This window comes from Hypanus sabinus (genome assembly GCF_030144855.1).
Source record: "Hypanus sabinus isolate sHypSab1 chromosome X2 unlocalized genomic scaffold, sHypSab1.hap1 SUPER_X2_unloc_3, whole genome shotgun sequence".
In the NCBI taxonomy this organism is placed as follows: domain Eukaryota; kingdom Metazoa; phylum Chordata; class Chondrichthyes; order Myliobatiformes; family Dasyatidae; genus Hypanus; species Hypanus sabinus.
Genome location: NW_026779001.1, coordinates 57,383 through 83,064, shown reverse-complemented (window position 1 = coordinate 83,064; position 25,682 = coordinate 57,383). Strand labels below are relative to the sequence as shown.

The 25,682-nt window shown below is 56.5% G+C and overlaps 1 protein-coding gene across 1 annotated transcript in view; it reads right to left on the bottom strand.

The window, feature by feature from the left end:
- sik2b (salt-inducible kinase 2b) overlaps positions 1–25,682 on the bottom strand; it is a gene marked incomplete at its 5' end in the record, with an annotated part of 192,795 nt that overhangs the window by 114,400 nt on the left and 52,713 nt on the right. Inside the window, one exon of the mRNA XM_059958100.1 lies at positions 17,910–18,050. Within this exon, the coding sequence (XP_059814083.1) occupies positions 17,910–18,050 (141 nt within the window). The remainder of the gene's footprint in view (positions 1–17,909; positions 18,051–25,682) is intronic.

Here is a 25,682-nt window from a genome sequence, read left to right as displayed (position 1 = left end):
CCCAGCACGAAGGTGTGACGCTCGGGGAATGTCTGTACGTTCATGAGACCCAGCACGAAGGTGTGACGCTCGGGGAATGTCTGTACGTTCATGAGACCCAGCACGAAGGTGTGACGATCGGGGAATGTCTGTACGTTCATGAGGCCCAGCACGAAGGTGTGACGCTCGGGGAATGTCTGTACGTTCATGAGACCCAGCACGAAGGTGTGACGCTCGGGGAATGTCTGTACGTTCAGGAGACCCAGCACGAAGGTGTGACGCTCGGGGAATGTCTGTACGTTCAGGGGACCCAGCACGAAGGTGTGACGCTCGGGGAATGTCTGTACGTTCAGGAGACCCAGCACGAAGGTGTGACGCTCGGGGAATGTCTGTACGTTCAGGAGACCCAGCACGAAGGTGTGACGCTCGGGGAATGTCTGTACGTTCATGAGGCCCAGCACGAAGGTGTGACGCTCGGGGAATGTCTGTACGTTCATGAGGCCCAGCACGAAGGTGTGACGCTCGGGGAATGTCTGTACATTCATGAGGCCCAGCACGAAGGTGTGACTCTCGGGGAATGTCTGTACTTTCAGGAGACCCAGCACGAAGGTGTGACGCTCGGGGAATGTCTGTACGTTCATGAGGCCCAGCACGAAGGTGTGACGCTCGGGGAATGTCTGTACGTTCATGAGACCCAGCACGAAGGTGTGACGCTCGGGGAATGTCTGTACATTCATGAGACCCAGCACGAAGGTGTGACGCTCGGGGAATGTCTGTACGTTCATGAGACCCAGCACGAAGGTGTGACGCTCGGGGAATGTCTGTACGTTCATGAGGCCCAGCACGAAGGTGTGACGCTCGGGGAATGTCTGTACGTTCATGAGACCCAGCACGAAGGTGTGACGCTCGGGGAATGTCTGTACCTTCAGGAGACACAGCACGAAGGTGTGACGCTCGGGGAATGTCTGTACGTTTAGGAGACCCAGCACGAAGGTGTGACGCTCGGGGAATGTCTGTACGTTCATGAGACCCAGCACGAAGGTGTGACGCTCGGGGAATGTCTGTACGTTCATGAGGCCCAGCACGAAGGTGTGAGGCTCGGGGAATGTCTGTACGATCAGGAGGCCCAGCACGAAGGTGTGACGCTCGGGGAATGTCTGTACCTTCAGGAGACACAGCACGAAGGTGTGACGCTCGGGGAATGTCTGTACGTTTAGGAGACCCAGCACGAAGGTGTGACGCTCGGGGAATGTCTGTACGTTCAGGAGGCCCAGCACAAAGGTGTGACGCTCGGGGAATGTCTGTACGTTCAGGGAACCCAGCACGAAGGTGTGACGCTCAGGGAATGTCTGTACGTTCATGAGGCCCAGCACGAAGGTGTGACGCTCGGGGAATGTCTGTACGTTCATGAGACCCAGCACGAAGGTGTGACGCTCGGGGAATGTCTGTACGTTCATGAGGCCCAGCACGAAGGTGTGACGCTCGGGAAATGTCTGTATATTCAGGAGACCCAGCACGAAGGTGTGACGCTCGGGGAATGTCTGCACGTTCAAGAGGCCCAGCACGAAGGTGTGACGCTCGGGGAATGTCTGTACGTTCATGAGGCCCAGCACGAAGGTGTGACGCTCGGGAAATGTCTGTATATTCAGGAGACCCAGCACGAAGGTGTGACGCTCGGGGAATGTCTGTACGTTCAGGAGACCCAGCACGAAGGTGTGACGCTCGGGGAATGTATGTACGTTCATGAGGCCCAGCACGAAGGTGTGACGCTCGGGGAATGTCTGTACGTTGATGAGGCCCAGCACGAAGGTGTGACGCTCGGGGAATGTCTGTACGTTCATGAGACCCAGCACGAAGTGGTGACGCTCGGGGAATGTCTGTACGTTCATGAGACCCAGCACGAAGGTGTGACGCTCGGGGAATGTCTGTACGTTCAGGAGACCCAGCACGAAAGTGTGACGCTCGGGGAAGGTCTGTACGTTCAGGAGGCCCAGCACGAAGGTGTGACGCTCGGGGAATGTCTGTTCGTTCAGGAGACCCAGCACGAAGGTGTGACGCTCGGGGAATGTCTGTACGTTCATGAGGCCCAGCACGAAGGTGTGACGCTCGGGGAATGTCTGTACATTCATGAGACCCAGCACGAAGGTGTGACGCTCGGGGAATGTCTGTACATTCATGAGGCCCAGCACGAAGGTGTGACGCTCGGGGAATGTCTGTACGTTCATGAGGCCCAGCACGAAGGTGTGACGCTCAGGGAATGTCTGTACGTTCATGAGGCCCAGCACGAAGGTGTGACGCTCGGGGAATGTCTGTACGTTCATGAGACCCAGCACGAAGGTGTGACGCTCGGGGAATGTCTGTACGTTCATGAGACCCAGCACGAAGGTGTGACGCTCGGGGAATGTCTGTACGTTCATGAGACCCAGCACGAAGGTGTGACGCTCGGGGAATGTCTGTACGTTCATGAGACCCAGCACGAAGGTGTGACGCTCGGGGAATGTCTGTACGTTCAGGAGACCCTGCACGAAGGTGTGACGCTCGGGGAATGTCTGTACGTTCATGAGGCCCAGCACGAAGCTGTGACGCTCGGGGAATGTCTGTACGTTCCGGAGACCCAGCACGAAGGTGTGACGCTCGGGGAATGTCTGTACGTTCATGAGGCCCAGCACGAAGGTGTGACGCTCGGGGAATGTCTGTACGTTCATGAGGCCCAGCACAAAGGTGTGACGCTCGGGGAATGTCTGTACGTTCATGAGGCCCAGCACGAAGGTGTGACGCTCGGGGAATGTCTGTACGTTCATGAGACCCAGCACGAAGGTGTGACGCTCGGGGAATGTCTGTACGTTCAGGAGGCCCAGCACGAAGGTGTGACGCTCGGGGAATGTCTGTACGTTCAGGAGGCCCAGCACGAAGGTGTGACGCTCGGGGAATGTCTGTACGTTCATGAGACCCAGCACGAAGGTGTGACGCTCGGGGAATGTCTGTACGTTCATGAGACCCAACACGAAGGTGTGACGCTCGGGGAATGTCTGTACTTTCATGAGGCCCAGCACGAAGGTGTGACGCTCGGGGAATGTCTGTACGTTCATGAGACCCAGCACGAAGGTGTGACGCTCGGGGAATGTCTGTACGTTCATGAGGCCCAGCACGAAGGTGTGACGCTCGGGGAATGTCTGTACGTTCATGAGACCCAGCACGAAGGTGTGACGCTCGGGGAATGTCTGTACATTCAGGGGACCCAGCACGAAGGTGTGACGCTCGGGGAATGTCTGTACGTTCATGAGGCCCAGCACGAAGGTGTGACGCTCGGGGAATGTCTGTACGTTCATGAGACCCAGCACGAAGGTGTGACGCTCGGGGAATGTCTGTACGTTCATGAGACCCAGCACGAAGGTGTGACGCTCGGGGAATGTCTGTACGTTCAGGAGACCCAGCACGAAGGTGTGACGCTCGGGGAATGTCTGTACGTTCAGGAGACCCAGCACGAAGGTGTGACGCTCGGGGAATGTCTGTACGTTCAGGAGACCCAGCACGAAGGTGTGACGCTCGGGGAATGTCTGTACGTTCATGAGGCCCAGCACGAAGGTGTGACGCTCGGGGAATGTCTGTACGTTCATGAGGCCCAGCACGAAGGTGTGACGCTCGGGGAATGTCTGTACGTTCATGAGACCCAGCACGAAGGTGTGACGCTCGGGGAATGTCTGTACGTTCATGAGGCCCAGCACGAAGGTGTGACGATCGGGGAATGTCTGTACTTTCAGGAGACCCAGCACGAAGGTGTGACGCTCGGGGAATGTCTGTACGTTCAGGGGACCCAGCACGAAGGTGTGACGCTCGGGGAATGTCCGTACGTTCATGCGGCCCAGCACGAAGGTGTGACGCTCGGGGAATGTCTGTGCGTTCATGAGGCCCAGCACGAAGGTGTGACGCTCGGGGAATGTCTGTGCGTTCATGAGGCCCAGCACGAAGGTGTGACGCTCGGGGAATGTCTGTACATTCATGAGGCCCAGCACGAAGGTGTGACGCTCGGGGAATGTCTGTACGTTCAGGAGACCCAGCACGAAGGTGTGACGCTCGGGGAATGTCTGTACGTTCAGGAGACCCAGCACGAAGGTGTGACGCTCGGGGAATGTCTGTACGTTCAGGAGACCCAGCACGAAGGTGTGACGCTCGGGGAATGTCTGTACGTTCATGAGGCCCAGCACGAAGGTGTGACGCTCGGGGAATGTCTGTACATCAGGAGACCCAGCACGAAGGTGTGACGCTCGGGGAATGTCTGTACGTTCATGAGGCCCAGCACGAAGGTGTGACGCTCGGGGAATGTCTGTACGTTCATGAGACCCAGCACGAAGGTGTGACGCTCGGGGAATGTCCGTACGTTCATGAGGCCCAGCACGAAGGTGTGACGCTCGGGGAATGTCCGTACGTTCATGAGGCCCAGCACGAAGGTGTGACGCTCGGGGAATGTCTGTGCGTTCATGAGACCCAGCACGAAGGTGTGACGCTCGGGGAATGTCTGTACGTTCAGGAGACCCAGCAGGAAGGTGTGACGCTCGGGGAATGTCTGTACATTCATGAGGCCCAGCACGAAGGTGTGACGCTCGGGGAATGTCTGTACATTCATGAGGCCCAGCACGAAGGTGTGACGCTCGGGGAATGTCTGTACGTTCAGGAGACCCAACACGAAGGTGTGACGCTCGGGGAATGTCTGTACGTTCATGAGGCCCAGCACGAAGGTGTGACGCTCGGGGAATGTCTGTGCGTTCATGAGACCCAGCACGAAGGTGTGACGCTCGGGGAATGTCTGTACGTTCATGAGGCCCAGCACGAAGGTGTGACGCTCGGGGAATGTCTGTACGTTCATGAGGCCCAGCACGAAGGTGTGACGCTCGGGGAATGTCTGTATATTCAGGAGACCCAACACGAAGGTGTGACGCTCGGGGAATGTCTGTACGTTCATGAGGCCCAGCACGAAGGTGTGACGCTCGGGGAATGTCTGTACGTTCATGAGGCCCAGCACGAAGGTGTGACGCTCGGGGAATGTCTGTACGTTCATGAGGCCCAGCACGAAGGTGTGACGCTCGGGGAATGTCTGTACGTTCATGAGACCCAGCACGAAGGTGTGACGCTCGGGGAATGTCTGTACGTTCATGAGGCCCAGCACGAAGGTGTGACGCTCGGGGAATGTCTGTACGTTCATGAGGCCCAGCACGAAGGTGTGACGCTCGGGGAATGTCTGTACATTCAGGAGACCCAGCACGAAGGTGTGACGCTCGGGGAATGTCTGTACGTTCATGAGACCCAGCACGAAGGTGTGACGCTCGGGGAATGTCTGTACGTTCATGAGGCCCAGCACGAAGGTGTGACGCTCGGGGAATGTCTGTACGTTCATGAGGCCCAGCACGAAGGTGTGACGCTCGGGGAATGTCTGTACGTTCAGGAGACCCAGCACGAAGGTGTGACGCTCGGGGAATGTCTGTACATTCAGGAGACCCAGCACGAAGGTGTGACGCTCGGGGAATGTCTGTACATTCATGAGGCCCAGCACGAAGGTGTGACGCTCGGGGAATGTCTGTACGTCAGGAGGCCCAGCACGAAGGTGTGACGCTCGGGGAATGTCTGTACATTCAGGAGGCCCAGCACGAAGGTGTGACGCTCGGGGAATGTCTGTACGTTCATGAGACCCAGCACGAAGGTGTGACGCTCGGGGAATGTCTGTACGTTCAGGAGACCCAGCACGAAGGTGTGACGCTCGGGGAATGTCTGTACGTTCATGAGACCCAGCAGGAAGGTGTGACGCTCGGGGAATGTCTGTACGTTCATGAGACCCAGCAGGAAGGTGTGACGCTCGGGGAATGTCTGTACGTTCATGAGACCCAGCACGAAGGTGTGACGCTCGGGGAATGTCTGTACGTTCAGGGGACCCAGCACGAAGGTGTGACGCTCGGGGAATGTCTGTACGTTCATGAGACCCAGCACGAAGGTGTGACGCTCGGGGAATGTCTGTACGTTCAGGAGACCCAGCACGAAGGTGTGACGCTCGGGGAATGTCTGTACGTTCAGGAGACCCAGCACGAAGGTGTGACGCTCGGGGAATGTCTGTACGTTCAGGAGGCCCAGCACGAAGGTGTGACGCTCGGGGAATGTCTGTACGTTCATGAGGCCCAGCACGAAGGTGTGACGCTCAGGGAATGTCTGTACGTTCATGAGACCCAGCACGAAGGTGTGACGCTCGGGGAATGTCTGTACGTTCATGAGACCCAGCACGAAGGTGTGACGCTCGGGGAATGTCTGTACGTTCATGAGGCCCAGCACGAAGGTGTGACGCTCGGGGAATGTCTGTACGTTCAGGAGGCCCAGCACGAAGGTGTGACGCTCGGGGAATGTCTGTACGTTCATGAGACCCAGCACGAAGGTGTGACGCTCGGGGAATGTCTGTACGTTCAGGAGACCCAGCACGAAGGTGTGACTCTCGGGGAATGTCTGGACGTCAGGAGGCCCAGCACGAAGGTGTGACGCTCGGGGAATGTCTGTACATTCAGGAGACCCAGCACGAAGGTGTGACGCTCGGGGAATGTCTGTACGTTCATGAGGCCCAGCACGAAGGTGTGACGCTCGGTGAATGTCTGTACGTTCATGAGGCCCAGCACGAAGGTGTGACGCTCGGGGAATGTCTGTACGTTCATGAGGCCCAGCACGAAGGTGTGACGCTCGGGGAATGTCTGTACATTCATGAGGCCCAGCACGAAGGTGTGACGCTCGGGGAATGTCTGTACATTCATGAGACCCAGCACGAAGGTGTGACGCTCCGGGAATGTCCGTACGTTCATGAGGCCCAGCACGAAGGTGTGACGATCGGGGAATGTCTGTACGTTCATGAGGCCCAGCACGAAGGTGTGACGCTCGGGGAATGTCTGTACGTTCATGAGGCCCAGCACGAAGGTGTGACGCTCGGGGAATGTCTGTACGTTCATGAGGCCCAGCACGAAGGTGTGACGCTCGGGGAATGTCTGTACGTTCATGAGGCCCAGCACGAAGGTGTGACGCTCCGGGAATGTCTGTACGTTCAGGAGGCCCAGCACGAAGGTGTGACGCTCGGGGAATGTCTGTACGTTCATGAGGCCCAGCACGAAGGTGTGACGCTCGGGGAATGTCTGTACGTTCATGTGACCCAGCACGAAGGTGTGACGCTCGGGGAATGTCTGTACGTTCAGGGGACCCAGCACGAAGGTGTGACGCTCGGGGAATGTCTGTACGTTCAGGGGACCCAGCACAAAGGTGTGACGCTCGGGGAATGTCTGTACGTTCATGAGACCCAGCACGAAGGTGTGACGCTCGGGGAATGTCTGTACGTTCATGAGTCCCAGCACGAAGGTGTGACGCTCGGGGAATGTCTGTACGTTCATGAGACCCAGCACGAAGGTGTGACGCTCGGGGAATGTCTGTACGTTCATGAGACCCAGCACGAAGGTGTGACGCTCGGGGAATGTCTGTACGTTCATGAGACCCAGCACGAAGGTGTGACGCTCGGGGAATGTCTGTACGTTCAGGAGACCCAGCACGAAGGTGTGACGCTCGGGGAATGTCTGTACGTTCATGAGACCCAGCACGAAGGTGTGACGCTCGGGGAATGTCTGTACGTTCATGAGGCCCAGCACGAAGGTGTGACGCTCGGGGAATGTCTGTACGTTCAGGAGACCCAGCACGAAGGTGTGACGCTCGGGGAATGTCTGTACATTCAGGAGACCCAGCACGAAGGTGTGACGCTCGGGGAATGTCTGTACGTTCATGAGGCCCAGCACGAAGGTGTGACGCTCGGGGAATGTCTGTACGTTCAGGAGACCCAGCACGAAGGTGTGACGCTCGGGGAATGTCTGTACGTTCATGAGGCCCAGCACGAAGGTGTGACGCTCGGGGAATGTCTGTACATTCAGGAGACCCAGCACGAAGGTGTGACGCTCGGGGAATGTCTGTACGTTCATGAGGCCCAGCACGAAGGTGTGACGATCGGGGAATGTCTGTACGTTCATGAGGCCCAGCACGAAGGTGTGACGCTCGGGGAATGTCTCTACGTTCAGGAGACCCAGCACGAAGGTGTGACGCTCGGGGAATGTCTGTACGTTCAGGAGACCCAGCACGAAGGTGTGACGCTCGGGGAATGTCTGTACGTTCAGGAGACCCAGCACGAAGGTGTGACGCTCGGGGAATGTCAGTACGTTCAGGAGACCCAGCACGAAGGTGTGACGCTCGGGGAATGTCTGTACGTTCATGAGACCCAGCACGAAGGTGTGACGCTCGGGGAATGTCTGTACGTTCATGAGACCCAGCACGAAGGTGTGACGCTCGGGGAATGTCTGTACGTTCATGAGGCCCAGCACGAAGGTGTGACGCTCGGGGAATGTCTGTACGTTCATGAGGCCCAGCACGAAGGTGTGACGCTCGGGGAATGTCTGTACGTTCATGAGACCCAGCACGAAGGTGTGACGCTCGGGGAATGTCTGTACGTTCATGAGACCCAGCACGAAGGTGTGACGCTCGGGGAATGTCTGTACGTTCATGAGACCCAGCACGAAGGTGTGACGCTCGGGGAATGTCTGTACGTTCAGGAGGCCCAGCACGAAGGTGTGACGCTCGGGGAATGTCTGTACGTTCAGGAGGCCCAGCACGAAGGTGTGACGCTCGGGGAATGTCTGTACGTTCATGAGACCCAGCACGAAGGTGTGACGCTCGGGGAATGTCTGTACGTTCATGAGACCCAGCACGAAGGTGTGACGCTCGGGGAATGTCTGTACGTTCAGGAGGCCCAGCACGAAGGTGTGACGCTCGGGGAATGTCTGTACGTTCAGGAGGCCCAGCACGAAGGTGTGACGCTCGGGGAATGTCTGTACGTTCATGAGGCCCAGTACGAAGGTGTGACGATCGGGGAATGTCTGTACGTTCATGAGGCCCAGCACGAAGGTGTGACGCTCGGGGAATGTCTGTACGTTCATGAGGCCCAGCACGAAGGTGTGACGCTCGGGGAATGTCTGTACGTTCATGAGGCCCAGCACGAAGGTGTGACGATCGGGGAATGTCTGTACATTCATGAGGCCCAGCACGAAGGTGTGACGCTCGGGGAATGTCTGTACGTTCAGGAGACCCAGCACGAAGGTGTGACGCTCGGGGAATGTCTGTACGTTCATGAGGCCCAGCACGAAGGTGTGACGCTCGGGGAATGTCTGTACGTTCATGAGGCCCAGCACGAAGGTGTGACGCTCGGGGAATGTCTGTACGTTCAGGAGGCCCAGCACGAAGGTGTGACGCTCGGGGAATGTCTGTACGTTCATGAGGCCCAGCACGAAGGTGTGACGCTCGGGGAATGTCTGTACGTTCATGAGGCCCAGCACGAAGGTGTGACGCTCGGGGAATGTCTGTACGTTCATGAGGCCCAGTACGAAGGTGTGACGCTCGGGGAATGTCTGTACATTCATGAGGCCCAGCACGAAGGTGTGACGCTCGGGGAATGTCTGTACGTTCAGGAGGCCCAGCACGAAGGTGTGACGCTCGGGGAATGTCTGTACGTTCATGAGACCCAGCACGAAGGTGTGACGCTCGGGGAATGTCTGTACGTTCATGAGGCCCAGCACGAAGGTGTGACGCTCGGGGAATGTCTGTACGTTCATGAGGCCCAGCACGAAGGTGTGACGCTCGGGGAATGTCTGTACGTTCATGAGGCCCAGCACGAAGGTGTGACGCTCGGGGAATGTCTGTACGTTCAGGAGGCCCAGCACGAAGGTGTGACGCTCGGGGAATGTCTGTACGTTCATGAGACCCAGCACGAAGGTGTGACGCTCGGGGAATGTCTGTACGTTCAGGAGACCCAGCACGAAGGTGTGACTCTCGGGGAATGTCTGGACGTCAGGAGGCCCAGCACGAAGGTGTGACGCTCGGGGAATGTCTGTACGTTCAGGAGACCCAGCACGAAGGTGTGACGCTCCGGGAATGTCTGTACGTTCATGAGTCCCAGCACGAAGGTGTGACGCTCGGGGAATGTCTGTACGTTCATGAGACCCAGCACGAAGGTGTGACGCTCGGGGAATGTCTGTACGTTCATGAGACCCAGCACGAAGGTGTGACGCTCGGGGAATGTCTGTACGTTCATGAGTCCCAGCATGAAGGTGTGACGCTCGGGGAATGTCTGTACGTTCATGAGACCCAGCACGAAGGTGTGACGCTCCGGGAATGTCTGTACGTTCATGAGTCCCAGCACGAAGGTGTGACGCTCGGGGAATGTCTGTACGTTCATGAGACCCAGCACGAAGGTGTGACGCTCGGGGAATGTCTGTACGTTCATGAGACCCAGCACGAAGGTGTGACGCTCGGGGAATGTCTGTACATTCATGAGACCCAGCACGAAGGTGTGACGCTCGGGGAATGTCTGTACGTTCAGGAGGCCCAGCACGAAGGTGTGACGCTCGGGGAATGTCTGTACGTTCATGAGACCCAGCACGAAGGTGTGACGCTCGGGGAATGTCTGTACGTTCATGAGGCCCAGCACGAAGGTGTGACGCTCGGGGAATGTCTGTACGTTCAGGGGACCCAGCACGAAGGTGTGACGCTCGGGGAATGTCTGTACATTCATGAGGCCCAGCACGAAGGTGTGACGCTCGGGGAATGTCTGTACGTTCATGAGACCCAGCACGAAGGTGTGACGCTCGGGGAATGTCTGTACGTTCAGGAGACCCAGCACGAAGGTGTGACGCTCGGGGAATGTCTGTACGTTCATGAGACCCAGCACGAAGGTGTGACGCTCGGGGAATGTCTGTACGTTCATGAGGCCCAGCACGAAGGTGTGACGCTCGGGGAATGTCTGTACGTTCATGAGGCCCAGCACGAAGGTGTGACACTCGGGGAATGTCTGTACGTTCAGGAGACCCAGCACGAAGGTGTGACGCTCGGGGAATGTCTGTACGTTCATGAGGCCCAGCACGAAGGTGTGACGCTCGGGGAATGTCTGTACGTTCATGAGGCCCAGCACGAAGGTGTGACGCTCGGGGAGTGTCTGTACATTCATGAGGCCCAGCACGAAGGTGTGACGCTCGGGGAATGTCTGTACATTCATGAGGCCCAGCACGAAGGTGTGACGCTCGGGGAATGTCTGTACATTCATGAGGCCCAGCACGAAGGTGTGACGCTCCGGGAATGTCTGTACGTTCAGGAGGCCCAGCACGAAGGTGTGACGCTCGGGGAATGTCTGTACGTTCAGGGGACCCAGCACAAAGGTGTGACGCTCGGGGAATGTCTGTACGTTCATGAGGCCCAGCACGAAGGTGTGACGCTCCGGGAATGTCTGTACGTTCATGAGTCCCAGCACGAAGGTGTGACGCTCGGGGAATGTCTGTACATTCATGAGGCCCAGCACGAAGGTGTGACGCTCGGGGAATGTCTGTACATTCATGAGACCCAGCACGAAGGTGTGACGCTCGGGGAATGTCTGTACGTTCAGGAGACCCAGCACGAAGGTGTGACGCTCGGGGAATGTCTGTACGTTCATGAGACCCAGCACGAAGGTGTGACGCTCGGGGAATGTCTGTACGTTCATGAGGCCCAGCATGAAGGTGTGACGCTCGGGGAATGTCTGTACGTTCATGAGGCCCAGCACGAAGGTGTGACGCTCGGGGAATGTCTGTACGTTCAGGAGACCCAGCACGAAGGTGTGACGCTCGGGGAATGTCTGTACGTTCATGAGGCCCAGCACGAAGGTGTGACGCTCGGGGAATGTCTGTACATTCAGGAGACCCAGCACGAAGGTGTGACGCTCGGGGAATGTCTGTACGTTCAGGAGGCCCAGCACGAAGGTGTGACGCTCGGGGAATGTCTGTACATTCAGGAGACCCAGCACGAAGGTGTGACGCTCGGGGAATGTCTGTACATTCAGGAGACCCAGCAGGAAGGTGTGACGCTCGGGGAATGTCTGTACGTTCAGGAGACCCAGCACGAAGGTGTGACGCTCGGGGAATGTCTGTACGTTCAGGAGGCCCAGCACGAAGGTGTGACGCTCGGGGAATGTCTGTACATTCAGGAGACCCAGCACGAAGGTGTGACGCTCGGGGAATGTCTGTACATTCAGGAGACCCAGCAGGAAGGTGTGACGCTCGGGGAATGTCTGTACGTTCATGAGTCCCAGCACGAAGGTGTGACGCTCGGGGAATGTCTGTACGTTCATGAGTCCCAGCACGAAGGTGTGACGCTCGGGGAATGTCTGTACGTTCATGAGACCCAGCACGAAGGTGTGGCGCTCGGGGAATGTCTGTACATTCATGAGACCCAGCACGAAGGTGTGACGCTCGGGGAATGTCTGTACGTTCATGAGACCCAGCACGAAGGTGTGGCGCTCGGGGAATGTCTGTACATTCATGAGACCCAGCACGAAGGTGTGACGCTCGGGGAATGTCTGTACGTTCATGAGGCCCAGCACGAAGGTGTGACGCTCGGGGAATGTCTGTACGTTCATGAGGCCCAGCACGAAGGTGTGACGCTTGGGGAATGTCTGTACGTTCATGAGGCCCAGCACGAAGGTGTGACGCTCGGGGAATGTCTGTACGTTCAGGAGACCCAACACGAAGGTGTGACGCTCGGGGAATGTCTGTACGTTCATGAGGCCCAGCACGAAGGTGTGACGCTCAGGGAATGTCCGTACGTTCATGAGGCCCAGCACGAAGGTGTGACGCTCGGGGAATGTCTGTACGTTCAGGAGTCCCAGCACGAAGGTGTGACGCTCGGGGAATGTCTGTACGTTCAGGAGACCCAGCACGAAGGTGTGACGCTCGGGGAATGTCAGTACGTTCAGGAGACCCAGCACGAAGGTGTGACGCTCGGGGAATGTCTGTACATTTATGAGACCCAGCACGAAGGTGTGACGCTCGGGGAATGTCTGTACATTTATGAGACCCAGCACGAAGGTGTGACGCTCGGGGAATGTCTGTACGTTCATGAGACCCAGCACGAAGGTGTGACGCTCGGGGAATGTCTGTACGTTCATGAGACCCAGCACGAAGGTGTGACGCTCGGGGAATGTCTGTACGTTCATGAGGCCCAGCACGAAGGTGTGACGCTCCGGGAATGTCTGTACGTTCATGAGTCCCAGCACGAAGGTGTGACGCTCGGGGAATGTCTGTACGTTCATGAGACCCAGCACGAAGGTGTGACGCTCGGGGAATGTCTGTACGTTCATGAGTCCCAGCACGAAGGTATGACGCTCGGGGAATGTCTGTACTTTCATGAGGCCCAGCACGAAGGTGTGACGCTCGGGGAATGTCTGTACTTTCATGAGGCCCAGCACGAAGGTGTGACGCTCGGGGAATGTCTGTACGTTCATGAGGCCCAGCACGAAGGTGTGACGCTCGGGGAATGTCTGTACGTTCATGAGACCCAGCACGAAGGTGTGACGCTCGGGGAATGTCTGTACCTGCATGAGACCCAGCACGAAGGTGTGACGCTCGGGGAATGTCTGTACGTTCAGGAGACCCAGCACGAAGGTGTGACGCTCGGGGAATGTCTGTACGTTCATGAGGCCCAGCACGAAGGTGTGACGCTCGGGGAATGTCTGTACGTTCAGGAGACCCAGCACGAAGGTGTGACGCTCGGGGAATGTCTGTACGTTCATGAGGCCCAGCACGAAGGTGTGACGCTCGGTGAATGTCTGTACGTTCAGGAGACCCAGCACGAAGGTGTGACGCTCGGGGAATGTCTGTACGTTCATGAGGCCCAGCACGAAGGTGTGACGCTCGGTGAATGTCTGTACGTTCATGAGGCCCAGCACGAAGGTGTGACGCTCGGGGAATGTCTGTACGTTCATGAGACCCAGCACGAAGGTGTGACGCTCGGGGAATGTCTGTACGTTCAGGAGACCCAGCACGAAGGTGTGACGCTCGGGGAATGTCTGTACGTTCATGAGACCCAGCACGAAGGTGTGACGCTCGGGGAATGTCTGTACGTTCATGAGGCCCAGCACGAAGGTGTGACGCTCGGGGAATGTCTGTACGTTCATGAGGCCCAGCACGAAGGTGTGACGCTCGGGGAATGTCTGTACGTTCATGAGGCCCAGCACGAAGGTGTGACGCTCAGGGAATGTCTGTACATTCATGAGGCCCAGCACGAAGGTGTGACGCTCCGGGAATGTCTGTACGTTCATGAGGCCCAGCACGAAGGTGTGACGCTCGGGGAATGTCTGTACATTCAGGAGGCCCAGCACGAAGGTGTGACGCTCGGGGAATGTCTGTACGTTCATGAGACCGAGCACGAAGGTGTGACGCTCGGGGAATGTCTGTACGTTCATGAGACCCAGCACAAAGGTGTGACGCTCGGGGAATGTCTGTACGTTCTTGAGACCCAGCACGAAGGTGTGACGCTCGGGGAATGTCTGTACATTCATGAGACCCAGCACGAAGGTGTGATGCTCGGGGAATGTCTGTACGTTCATGAGGCCCAGCACGAAGGTGTGACGCTCGGGGAATGTCTGTACGTTCAGGAGGCCCAGCACGAAGGTGTGACGCTCGGGGAATGTCTGTACATTCAGGAGGCCCAGCACGAAGGTGTGACGCTCGGGGAATGTCTGTACGTTCATGAGACCCAGCACGAAGGTGTGACGCTCGGGGAATGTCTGTGCGTTCAGGAGGCCCAGCACGAAGGTGTGACGCTCGGGGAATGTCTGTACGTTCAGGAGGCCCAGCACGAAGGTGTGACGCTCGGGGAATGTCTGTACATTCATGAGGCCCAGCACGAAGGTGTGACGCTCGGGGAATGTCTGTACGTTCATGAGACCCAGCACGAAGGTGTGACGCTCGGGGAATGTCTGTACGTTCATGAGACCCAGCACGAAGGTGTGACGCTCGGGGAATGTCTGTACGTTCATGAGACCCAGCACGAAGGTGTGACGCTCGGGGAATGTCTGTGCGTTCAGGAGGCCCAGCACGAAGGTGTGACGCTCGGGGAATGTCTGTACGTTCATGAGACCCAGCACGAAGGTGTGACGCTCGGGGAATGTCTGTACATTTATGAGGCCCAGCACGAAGGTGTGACGCTCGGGGAATGTCTGTACGATCATGTGGCCCAGCACGAAGGTGTGACGCTCGGGGAATGTCTGTACGTTTATGAGGCCCAGCACGAAGTTGTGATGCTCGGGGAATGTCTGTACGTTCATGAGGCCCAGCACGACGGTGTGATGCTCGGGGAATGTCTGTACGTTCATGAGGCCCAGCACGACGGTGTGATGCTCGGGGAATGTCTGTACGTTCATGAGGCCCAGCACGAAGGTGTGACGCTCGGGGAATGTCTGTACGTTTATGAGGCCCAGCACGAAGTTGTGACGCTCGGGGAATGTCTGTACGTTTATGAGGCCCAGCACGACGGTGTGATGCTCGGGGAATGTCTGTACGTTCATGAGGCCCAGCACGAAGGTGTGACGCTCGGGGAATGTCTGTACATTCATGAGACCCAGCACGAAGGTGTGACGCTCGGGGAATGTCTGTACGTTTATGAGGCCCAGCACGAAGGTGTGACGCTCAGGGAATGTCTGTACGTTCATGAGGCCCAGCACGAAGGTGTGACGCTCGGGGAATGTCTGTACGATCATGAGGCCCAGCACGAAGGTGTGACGCTCGGGGAATGTCTGTACGTTCATGAGGCCCAGCACGAAGGTGTGACGCTCGGGGAATGTCTGTACGTTCATGAGGCCCAGCACGAAGGTGTGACGCTCGGGGAATGTCTGTACGTTCAGGAGACCCAGCACGAAGGTGTGACGCTCGGGGAATGTCTGTACATTCATGAGACCCAGTACGAAGGTGTGACGCTCGGGGAATGTCTGTACGTTCATGAGGCCCAGCACGAAGGTGTGACGCTCGGGGAATGTCTGTACGTTCATGAGGCCCAGCACGAAGGTGTGACGCTCGGGGAATGTCTGTACGTTCATGAGGCCCAGCACGAAGGTGTGACGCTCGGGGAATGTCTGTACATTCAGGAGACCCAGCACGAAGGTGAGACGCTCGGGGAATGTCTGTACATTCAGGTGACCCAGCACGAAGGTGTGACGCTCGGGGAATGTCTGTACGTTCATGAGACCCAGCACGAAGGTGTGACGCTCGGGGAATGTCTGTACGTTCATGAGGCCCAGCACGAAGGTGTGACGCTCGGGGAATGTCTGTGCGTTCATGAGGCCCAGCACGAAGGTGTGTCGCTCGGGGAATGTCTGTACGTTCATGAGGCCCAGCACGAAGGTGTGACGCTCGGGGAATGTCTGTACGTTCATGAGGCCCAGCACGAAGGTGTGACGCTCGGAGAATGTCTGTACATTCAGGAGGCCCAGCACGAAGGTGTGACGCTCCGGGAATGTCTGTACGTTCATGAGGCCCAGCACGAAGGTGTGACGCTCGGGGAATGTCTGTACGTTCATGAGGCCCAGCACGAAGGTGTGACGCTCGGGGAATGACTGTACGTTCATGAGGCCCAGCACGAAGGTGTGACGCTTGGGGAATGTCTGTACGTTCATGAGGCCCAGCACGAAGGTGTGACGCTCGGGGAATGTCTGTACATTCAGGAGGCCCAGCACGAAGGTGTGACGCTCGGGGAATGTCTGTACGTTCATGAGACCCAGCACGAAGGTGTGACGCTCGGGGAATGTCTGTACGTTCATGAGGCCCAGCACGAAGGTGTGACGCTCGGGGAATGTCTGTACATTCATGAGGCCCAGCACGAAGGTGTGACGCTCGGGGAATGTCTGTACGTTCAGGAGACCCAGCACGAAGGTGTGACGCTCGGGGAATGTCTGTACGTTCATGAGACCCAGCACGAAGGTGTGACGCTCGGGGAATGTCTGTACGTTCATGAGGCCCAGCACGAAGGTGTGACGCTCGGGGAATGTCTGTACGTTCATGAGGCCCAGCACGAAGGTGTGACGCTCGGGGAATGTCTGTACATTCAGGAGGCCCAGCACGAAGGTGTGACGCTCGGGGAATGTCTGTACGTTCATGAGACCCAGCACGAAGGTGTGACGCTCGGGGAATGTCTGTACATTCAGGAGGCCCAGCACGAAGGTGTGACGCTCGGGGAATGTCTGTACGTTCATGAGGCCCAGCACGAAGGTGTGACGCTCGGGGAATGTCTGTACGTTCATGAGGCCCAGCACGAAGGTGTGACGCTCGGGGAATGTCTGTACGTTCATGAGGCCCAGCACGAAGGTGTGACGCTCGGGGAATGTCTGTACGTTCATGAGGCCCAGCACGAAGGTGTGACGCTCGGGGAATGTCTGTACGTTCAGGAGGCCCAGCACGAAGGTGTGACGCTCGGGGAATGTCTGTACGTTCAGGAGACCCAGCACGAAGGTGTGACGCTCGGGGAATGTCTGTACGTTCAGGAGGCCCAGCACGAAGGTGTGACGCTCGGGGAATGTCTGTACGTTCAGGAGACCCAGCACGAAGGTGTGATGCTCGGGGAATGTCTGTACGTTCTTGAGGCCCAGCACAAAGTTGTCATTGATTGGGTCACAGATGCACAAGAAGACAGTCCGCGCAGACAGTGTAGAGTCAGAGGAAATCACAGCGCAGAAAGAGGCCCTTCAGCCCATCGAGTCTGTGCTGAACCATTTACAAAGGTAACTCCCAACGCAAGGTCCTCGAACACGAGAGACGCTGGAGACTCGAAAGCCACCCACGCAGAGCTCTGGAGGAGCTCAGCAGCTCAGGCAGCGAACGAGCAGCCGACAGCTCGTCCTCTAACGATTCGCCTTCAGCTGTACAGCGCCAGGACGGTGCATCGCTCGGTGCGGAACAGAAAGCGACCTGACCTGAGGGCGGTGACGGAGTACTCGGCAGGCAGCGTTAACCTCCCTCCCTCTGCAAACCCCCCCCGCCCCCGATCCTGCGCGCAGACGTCTGCGGAAGAGCCAGGAGACAAACCTTGGGAGTGTTGACGTCTTCCTCCATGAAGTGCAGGGTTAGGGTGAAGGAGTCCACGGCAGGGTTCGGGGGCAGGGCCGGAGACCTCCGCATCCTGACGCTCTGCGTGAAGAGGTTCACCTGGGCCACCGCGGGGTCCGCCTGAAAAACGAGAGCGGCGAATGAGAAGGGTCTCTGACTGGCTGACCGCCGGTTTAGCTCGACTCCTCCCCCCCAGTCTCCCGTTGGACGGACTCTAACTCACAGGCTCCCCCCAACTTAGAGCAACCCAGCCCTGCGAGCCACGGGTTTAACCTTAGCCAAATGACAACGATCACTTAACCGGCTGACCGGTGCGCCCTCCCTCGTGGAACTCTCTGCCCAATGAATCACGGCTCTCTCACTAGATACATTTTAAGCCAAGGCTGGATAGATTTTTGCATGTTGGGGAAATTAAGGGTTATAGGACGTAGAACGTAGAAATCCACGGCACATTACAGGCACTTCGGCCCGCAATGTTGTGCCGACCCACTCTAGGTCTGTCTGCAGTTAGGTCTGGAGTCACTCCTCCCCACTAGTCTCCATCATTACGCTCTGTCTCGAGAGCTCCTGAACAGGGTCGCGGAGAGCGTTCTGCTCAATAATAAAAACCATGTTTTACTGCAAGATTTGTAGGTTACAGAAACAGGCCACCTTCAGCCCACCTGCTTAATGCTAGCCCCTTCACCCTTCACTTGCCCACGTTAGGAGCACGCGCCTTGGCGATTGAACCGTCTCTCTCCGGACACCATCATCGTTACCTTCGTCATTCTGTGCCGTGTCGCGAGGGCGCAGGCAATCTGGATCAGGTTTAATGTCACTGGGATGCGTCGAGAAATTGGTCAGCTTAGCGGTAGTGCAGGACATACAGACAAATAAATAACTAAATCAATTACAGTAAGCATTTAGATACATATATAAGAGTTAAATTTAAAATAGTGTAAAAACAGAATCTGAAAAAGTGAGGGAGGGTTCATGGGTTCAATGTCCGTTTGGGAATTGGATGGCGGAGGGGAAGAAGCTGTTCCTGAATCGCTGAGTGTGTGTCTTCAGGCTCCTGTACCTCCTCCCTGATGGCGGAGGGGAAGAAGCTGTTCCTGAATCGCTGAGTGTGTGTCTTCAGGCTCCTGTACCTCCTCCCTGATGGCGGAGGGGAAGAAGCTGTTCCTGAATCGCTGAGTGTGTGTCTTCAGGCTCCTGTACCTCCTCCCTGATGGCGGAGGGGAAGAAGCTGTTCCTGAATCGCTGAGTGTGTGTCTTCAGGCTCCTGTACCTCCTCCCTGATGGCGGACGGGAAGAAGCTGTTCCTGAATCGCTGAGTGTGTGTCTTCAGGCTCCTGTACCTCCTCCCTGATGGCGGAGGGGAAGAAGCTGTTCCTGAATCGCTGAGTGTGTGTCTTCAGGCTCCTGTACCTCCTCCCTGATGGCGGAGGGGAAGAAGCTGTTCCTGAATCGCTGAGTGTGTGTCTCCAGGCTCCTGTACCTCCTCCCTGATGGCGGAGGGGAAGAAGCTGTTCCTGAATCGCTGAGTGTGTGCCTTCAGGCTCCTGTACCTCCTCCCTGATGGCGGAGGGGAAGAAGCTGTTCCTGAATCGCTGAGTGTGTGTCTTCAGGCTCCTGTACCTCCTCCCTGATGGCGGAGGGGAAGAAGCTGTTCCTGAATCGCTGAGTGTGTGTCTTCAGGCTCCTGTACCTCCTCCCTGATGGCGGAGGGGAAGAAGCTGTTCCTGAATCGCTGAGTGTGTGTCTTCAGGCTCCTGTACCTCCTCCCCGATGTCGGAGGGGGAGAAGCTGTTCCTGAATCGCTGAGTGTGTGTCTTCAGGCTCCTGTACCTCCTCCCTGATGGCGGAGGGGAAGAAGCTGTTCCTGAATCGCTGAGTGTGTGTCTTCAGGCTCCTGTACCTCCTCCCTGATGGCGGAGGGGAAGAAGCTGTTCCTGAATCGCTGAGTGTGTGTCTTCAGGCTCCTGTACCTCCTCCCCGATGTCGGAGGGGAAGAAGCTGTTCCTGAATCGCTGAGTGTGTGTCTTCAGGCTCCTGTACCTCCTCCCTGATGGCAGAGGGGAAGAAGCTGTTCCCGAATCGCTGAGTGTGTGTCTTCAGGCTCCTGTACCTCCTCCCTGATGGCAGAGGGGAAGAAGCTGTTCCTGAATCGCTGAGTGTGAGTCTTCAGGCTCCTGTACCTCCTCCCTGATGGCGGAGGGGAAGAAGCTGTTCCTGAATCGCTGAGTGTGTGTCTTCAGGCTCCTGTACCTCCTCCCTGATGGCGGAGGGGAAGAAGCTGTTCCTGAATCGCTGAGTGTGTGTCTTCAGGCTCCTGTACCTCCTCCCTGATGGCGGAGGGGAAGAAGCTGTTCCTGAATCGCTGAGTGTGTGTCTTCAGGCTCCTGTACCTCCTCCCCGATGTCGGAGGGGGAGAAGCTGTTCCTGAATCGCTGAGTGTGTGTCTTCAGGCTCCTGTACCTCCTCCCTGATGGCGGAGGGGAAGAAGCTGTTCCTGAATCGCTGAGTGTGTGTCTTCAGGCTCCTGTACCTCCTCCCTGATGGCGGAGGGGAAGAAGCTGTTCCTGAATCGCTGAGTGTGTGTCTTCAGGCTCCTGTACCTCCTCCCCGATGTCGGAGGGGAAGAAGCTGTTCCTGAATCGCTGAGTGTGTGTCTTCAGGCTCCTGTACCTCCTCCCCGATGTCGGAGGGGAAGGAGCTGTTCCTGAATCGCTGAGTGTGTGTCTTCAGGCTCCTGTACCTCCTCCCTGATGGCAGAGGGGAAGAAGCTGTTCCCGAATCGCTGAGTGTGTGTCTTCAGGCTCCTGTACCTCCTCCCTGATGGCAGAGGGGAAGAAGCTGTTCCTGAATCGCTGAGTGTGAGTCTTCAGGCTCCTGTACCTCCTCCCTGATGGCGGAGGGGAAGAAGCTGTTCCTGAATCGCTGAGTGTGTGTCTTCAGGCTCCTGTACCTCCTCCCTGATGGCGGAGGGGAAGAAGCTGTTCCTGAATCGCTGAGTGTGTGTCTTCAGGCTCCTGTACCTCCTCCCTGATGGCAGAGGGGAAGAAGCTGTTCCTGAATCGCTGAGTGTGTCTTCAGGCTCCTGTACCTCCTCCCTGATGGCGGAGGGGAAGAAGCTGTTCCTGAATCATTGAGTGTGTGTCTTCAGGCTCCTGTACCTCCTCCCTGATGGCGGAGGGGAAGAAGCTGTTCCTGAATCGCTGAGTGTGTGTCTTCAGGCTCCTGTACCTCCTCCCTGATGGCGGACGGGAAGAAGCTGTTCCTGAATCGCTGAGTGTGTGTCTTCAGGCTCCTGTACCTCCTCCCTAATGGCAGAGGGGAAGAAGCTGTTCCTGAATCATTGAGTATGTGTCTCCAGGCTCCTGTACCTCCTCCCTGATGGCAGAGGGGAAGAAGCTGTTCCTGAATCACTGAGTGTGTGTCTTCAGGCTCCTGTACCTCCTCCCTGATGGCGGAGGGGAAGAAGCTGTTCCTGAATCGCTGAGTGTGTGTCTTCAGGCTCCTGTACCTCCTCCCTGATGGTAGCAATGAGAAGAGGGCTTGCCCTGGGTGATGGGAGCCCTTAATGATGGACGTCACCTTCCGAGGCACTGCTCCTTGAACATGACCTGGTGTTGCCGGAGGAACAACTACGGTATTTAAAAGACTTTTTAAATTTTAAAGTCTAGAGCAGGGGTTCCCCAACTGGTGTCCACGGTCCCCTCGGTTAACGGTGTTGGTCCATGGATTTAATAAAAAAGGTTGGAAACCCTCAGTTTAGAAAACGGGTCAATTGCAGGCATATGGGCTAGCACCTTGTCCAGCGTGGATGAGATGGGCCGAAGGGCCTGTACCTGCGCCGAATTCCGACGTAAGGGAGGGAAAGGGCGAAAATCTCCGCCCGGGAATCAATCCCGTGAGCTTGGGCAGTAAGCCCCAGGGATCTCTCCACAGACGCAGCCCCCAAGTGAAGCAGTTGAGCGGGAGAGGCTAGCCGAGCGGAACACGCAAAGGCCCTTCCATACATCGAGCAGTCTGCAGAGACGCACAGGGGGCAATGGTCCCCACTGGGAGGCCAGAAGATTTGGTTTAAAGATTAACCTCAAGGCCTGAATGAGTTGCGACTAATTGAGAGAATCGGTCGGATTATATTCCTTCTGCTTTTCCACAGTTTCAGGAAGCAAAGAGCGTTATCAACACAAACCGGCTCGCTGGGTGGGAGGGAGGAAAAGTGATGTTGACATGGTAATTTTACCAAGAAATAGCAGCTCTTCGTGCGTTTTCTTTTAACAGGCTGGCTTACGGATCGGCACCTCGTTTCTCCGCCGAAGACCCCAGGGCCCTTCTTTAACGGGGCAGCCTGAAGCTCCAAGTGCCCCATCTGTCCCTTAAGGGCATCAGATATAGGTGCAGAATCGGGCCATTCGGCCCATCGAGTCTGCTCTGCCATTTCATCACGACTGATCCAGGTCCCCTCTCCACCCCAATCTCCTGCCCTCTCCCCTCATCCCTTCACGCCTTGACAAGAATCCATCCAACCTCCGATTTAAATATACCCAATGACTCGGCCTCCACGGCCGCCCGCGGCCACAAATTCCATGAGCTCACCACTCTCCGGCTGAAGGAATCCCTCCTCTTTCCCGTTCCAAAAGGACGTCCCTCTATTCTGAGGCTGTGCCCTCTGCCCTTCCACTCCCCCCCCCCCACCTCCACATCCACTCCATCGGGGCCTTTCGATCGGTTTCAATGAGCCTGGACTCCAGCGAGGGTAGGCCCAGAGCCTTCAGGCGCTCCCCATGTGAGAAGCCCTTCAATCCCGCAGCCGTTTTCGTGAACCGCACCTCAACCCTCTCCAGCGTCGGCTCACCTCTCCTCAGGGAACTGCTGGCGACTCTCAGAGTGGGTGGATTCCTAAGCCGAGCGCACCCTCGGGCTCGGTGGGAAGCCCGTTTTGGAGCCCCTTGGGGCTCACCATCACCGTGCTTGACCATCGGCCGCCGGCGAGGTTGCCGCAGACTGGAGGGAGGCCAATCTTGATCAGGGAGGGAAGCAAGGACAAGCTGGGTAGTCAAGGGAAGATACTGTGGGGGGGGGGGGAGGGTGGGGAATCTGGGGGGGGAGTAGATGCTGCCTCGTTGGACAGGGTTTCAACATGGTGGGCTGGTCTGGAAGATTAGGTACTGTCCCTGAAAAGGACAACACCGATGTAACAGTTCCTTCCCCCAAGCCATCAGACTCCTCAATACCCAGAGCCTGGACTGACACCTCACTGCCCTACTGTCCTGTTTATTATTTATTGTAATGCCTGCACTGTTTTGTGCACTTTATGCAGTCCTGGGTAGGTCGAAGGGTCTCGGCCGGAAACGTCGATAGTGCTTCTCCCTGTAGATGCTGCCTGGCCTTCTGCGTCCCACCGGCATTTTGTGTGTGTTGTCTGTAGTCTGGTGTAGCTTTCTCTTCTCTCTGTGTTGTTGTTTACGTAGTTCAGTCTAGCTTTTTGTACTGTGTCATGTAACACCATGGTCCTGACAAACCGTTGTCTCATTTTTACTGTGTACTGTACCAGCGGCTATGGTCGAAATGACAATAAAAGTGACTTGACTTGACCTGAAGGCGACAGACAGCAAGCCGCTGAACAAGGCAAACGTCGAGGGTCGGATAGCGCTGGGCGCCGGGCCGATTCGGAGAGGTCGCGGACGGCCCCCTCGGCAGCGAACGCTAGGCCCGCGGCGGGGCCTGGGTCCCAATGCAAGGCACGATCCACCACTTGGACAATTTAAACGCCGGCCCAGATATGGTTGGGGGCCTCGTCTCTCCGCAGCGTGAGGCTGCCCCACCCCCCCACCGCTCACTCGCTTTGCGGTGATTTGCCACGCTAATGTGATCGACAGGCTACTCAGGCTTTGGGCCTACTCCAGGCTGCTCCGGGGAGCTGGATTGGGTTTGGTTCTGAAATCCATTGCTTTTCCTTGCTCCCGGTGCTTGCATGATTTGTTTTTTTCCCTCTTGCATTGGGGGGGGGGGGGGTTGGTCGTTAATGTTTTTTAATTGTTTTTTTCTCGGGTTCCTGGCTTTGCGACTGCCTGTGAGCAACCGAATCTCAAGTTTGTATGGTTTAGATAATAAAAATACTTTGCTTGTTAGAAATGAGCTTAGAAAAACAGAGGGCGATGGGTAACCCGAGGGAATTTCTAAAGTAAGGACATGTTCGGCACAGCATGGTGGGCCGAAGGGCCTGTATTGTGCTGTAGGTTTTCTATGTGTGTTGGAATTTCACTCAGAACGGGGACACTGGGCTGAGTGCATCTCCCAGTTTCCAAGGGAATGATCCTGAGTCAGATCCCACCTGCAGACGAGAAACCCAAATCTCTTCCGCTCACTGTGAGATTGGAAATGTATTTTCAGGAGTTGAGTCACAGGGAAAGATTGAACGGGTTAGGACTTTATTCCTCGGAGCGCAGAAGAATGAGGGGGGGGGGTTTGAGAGAGGTTTGCAAAATTATGAGGGGTGTAGACAGAGTAAATGTGAGCAGGTTCTTTCCACTTAGATTAGGAGAGATAAATACGAAAGGACATGGATTTAGGGGGAAAAGGGAAAGGTTTGGGGGAACATGAGGAGGAACTTGTTCACTCGGAGAGTGGTGGGAGTGTGGAACGAGCTGCCATCTGACACGGTAAATGCAGGCTCACTCTTAAGTTTTAAGAACAAATTGGATAGATACCTGGATGGGAGAGGTCTGGAGGGTTACGGACTGGGTGCAGGTCAATGGGACGAGCGGAGTAAAGTTTCCGCACAGACGAGAAGCGCCAAATGGCCTGTTTTCTGTGCTGTAGTGTTCTATGGTTCTAAAAATTTAGACTAAGTCCCTTGATGCCACACTCCACGATTTAACTGCAGCTAAGTAAATTTAACAACAATTAAATAAATGTTTGGTTCAAATTGCTGTGTTTATGTGTCGGGGTGGAGCTACGTCTCCGCCACAGGAGGCATAGGGTGCTCCTTCACTCCGCTAGCCTGCAGGTCACCCTTGGGCAAGGTGTAGCAAACCGCCCCCCCCCACCACCACCCTGATCAGGGTCGAACGAAGCGATGGGAGCAGGTGGCGGACGGCCGTATGAGCAGATGGGGCAGACTCTGTAGGTGTGCGGTGCGGAGCGTGTTGACCGGCTGCACCGCGGCCCGGTGCGGGGACACCGACGCCCTCGAACGGAAACGCCTACAAAAAGCTGGCGGAAGCCCTCCCCACCGCTGGCCACAACTACGTGAAACGCTGTCGCAGGAAAGCGGCGTCCATCGTCAGGGACCCCACCCCCCCATCACCCGGGACACGCTCTCTTCCCACGGCTGCCATCAGGGAGAAGGTACAGGAGCCTCGGGCCTTGCTTCGCGAGGATCAGCCATCGGGCTCTCGAACAAAACGGGGATCTCTCAGCTTCACCTGCCCCATCGCTGAAATGTTCCCACAGCCGATGGGCTCAACTCTCAAGGACCTGTTATCTCATGTTCTCGTTAGTATTCTTAATGATTTACAGCTTCTTGTCTTCTGCACCCTGGCTGATCTTTCACCGGTCCTGTTTACAGTCACTATTCGATAGATTTGCTGAATCTCGGGGTTGTCTGTGGCGACGTGTAGAGAGTCTGATAATAAAATTTATTTCTTGAAACTTTGGTTATAGGACTACTGACAATCTCTGAAGACTGTTGACAATGGCCGGGCTCATCCTGTCTTGTAAAGACACAATACACCACTTCTGGAGAAACATTTGCCAAGA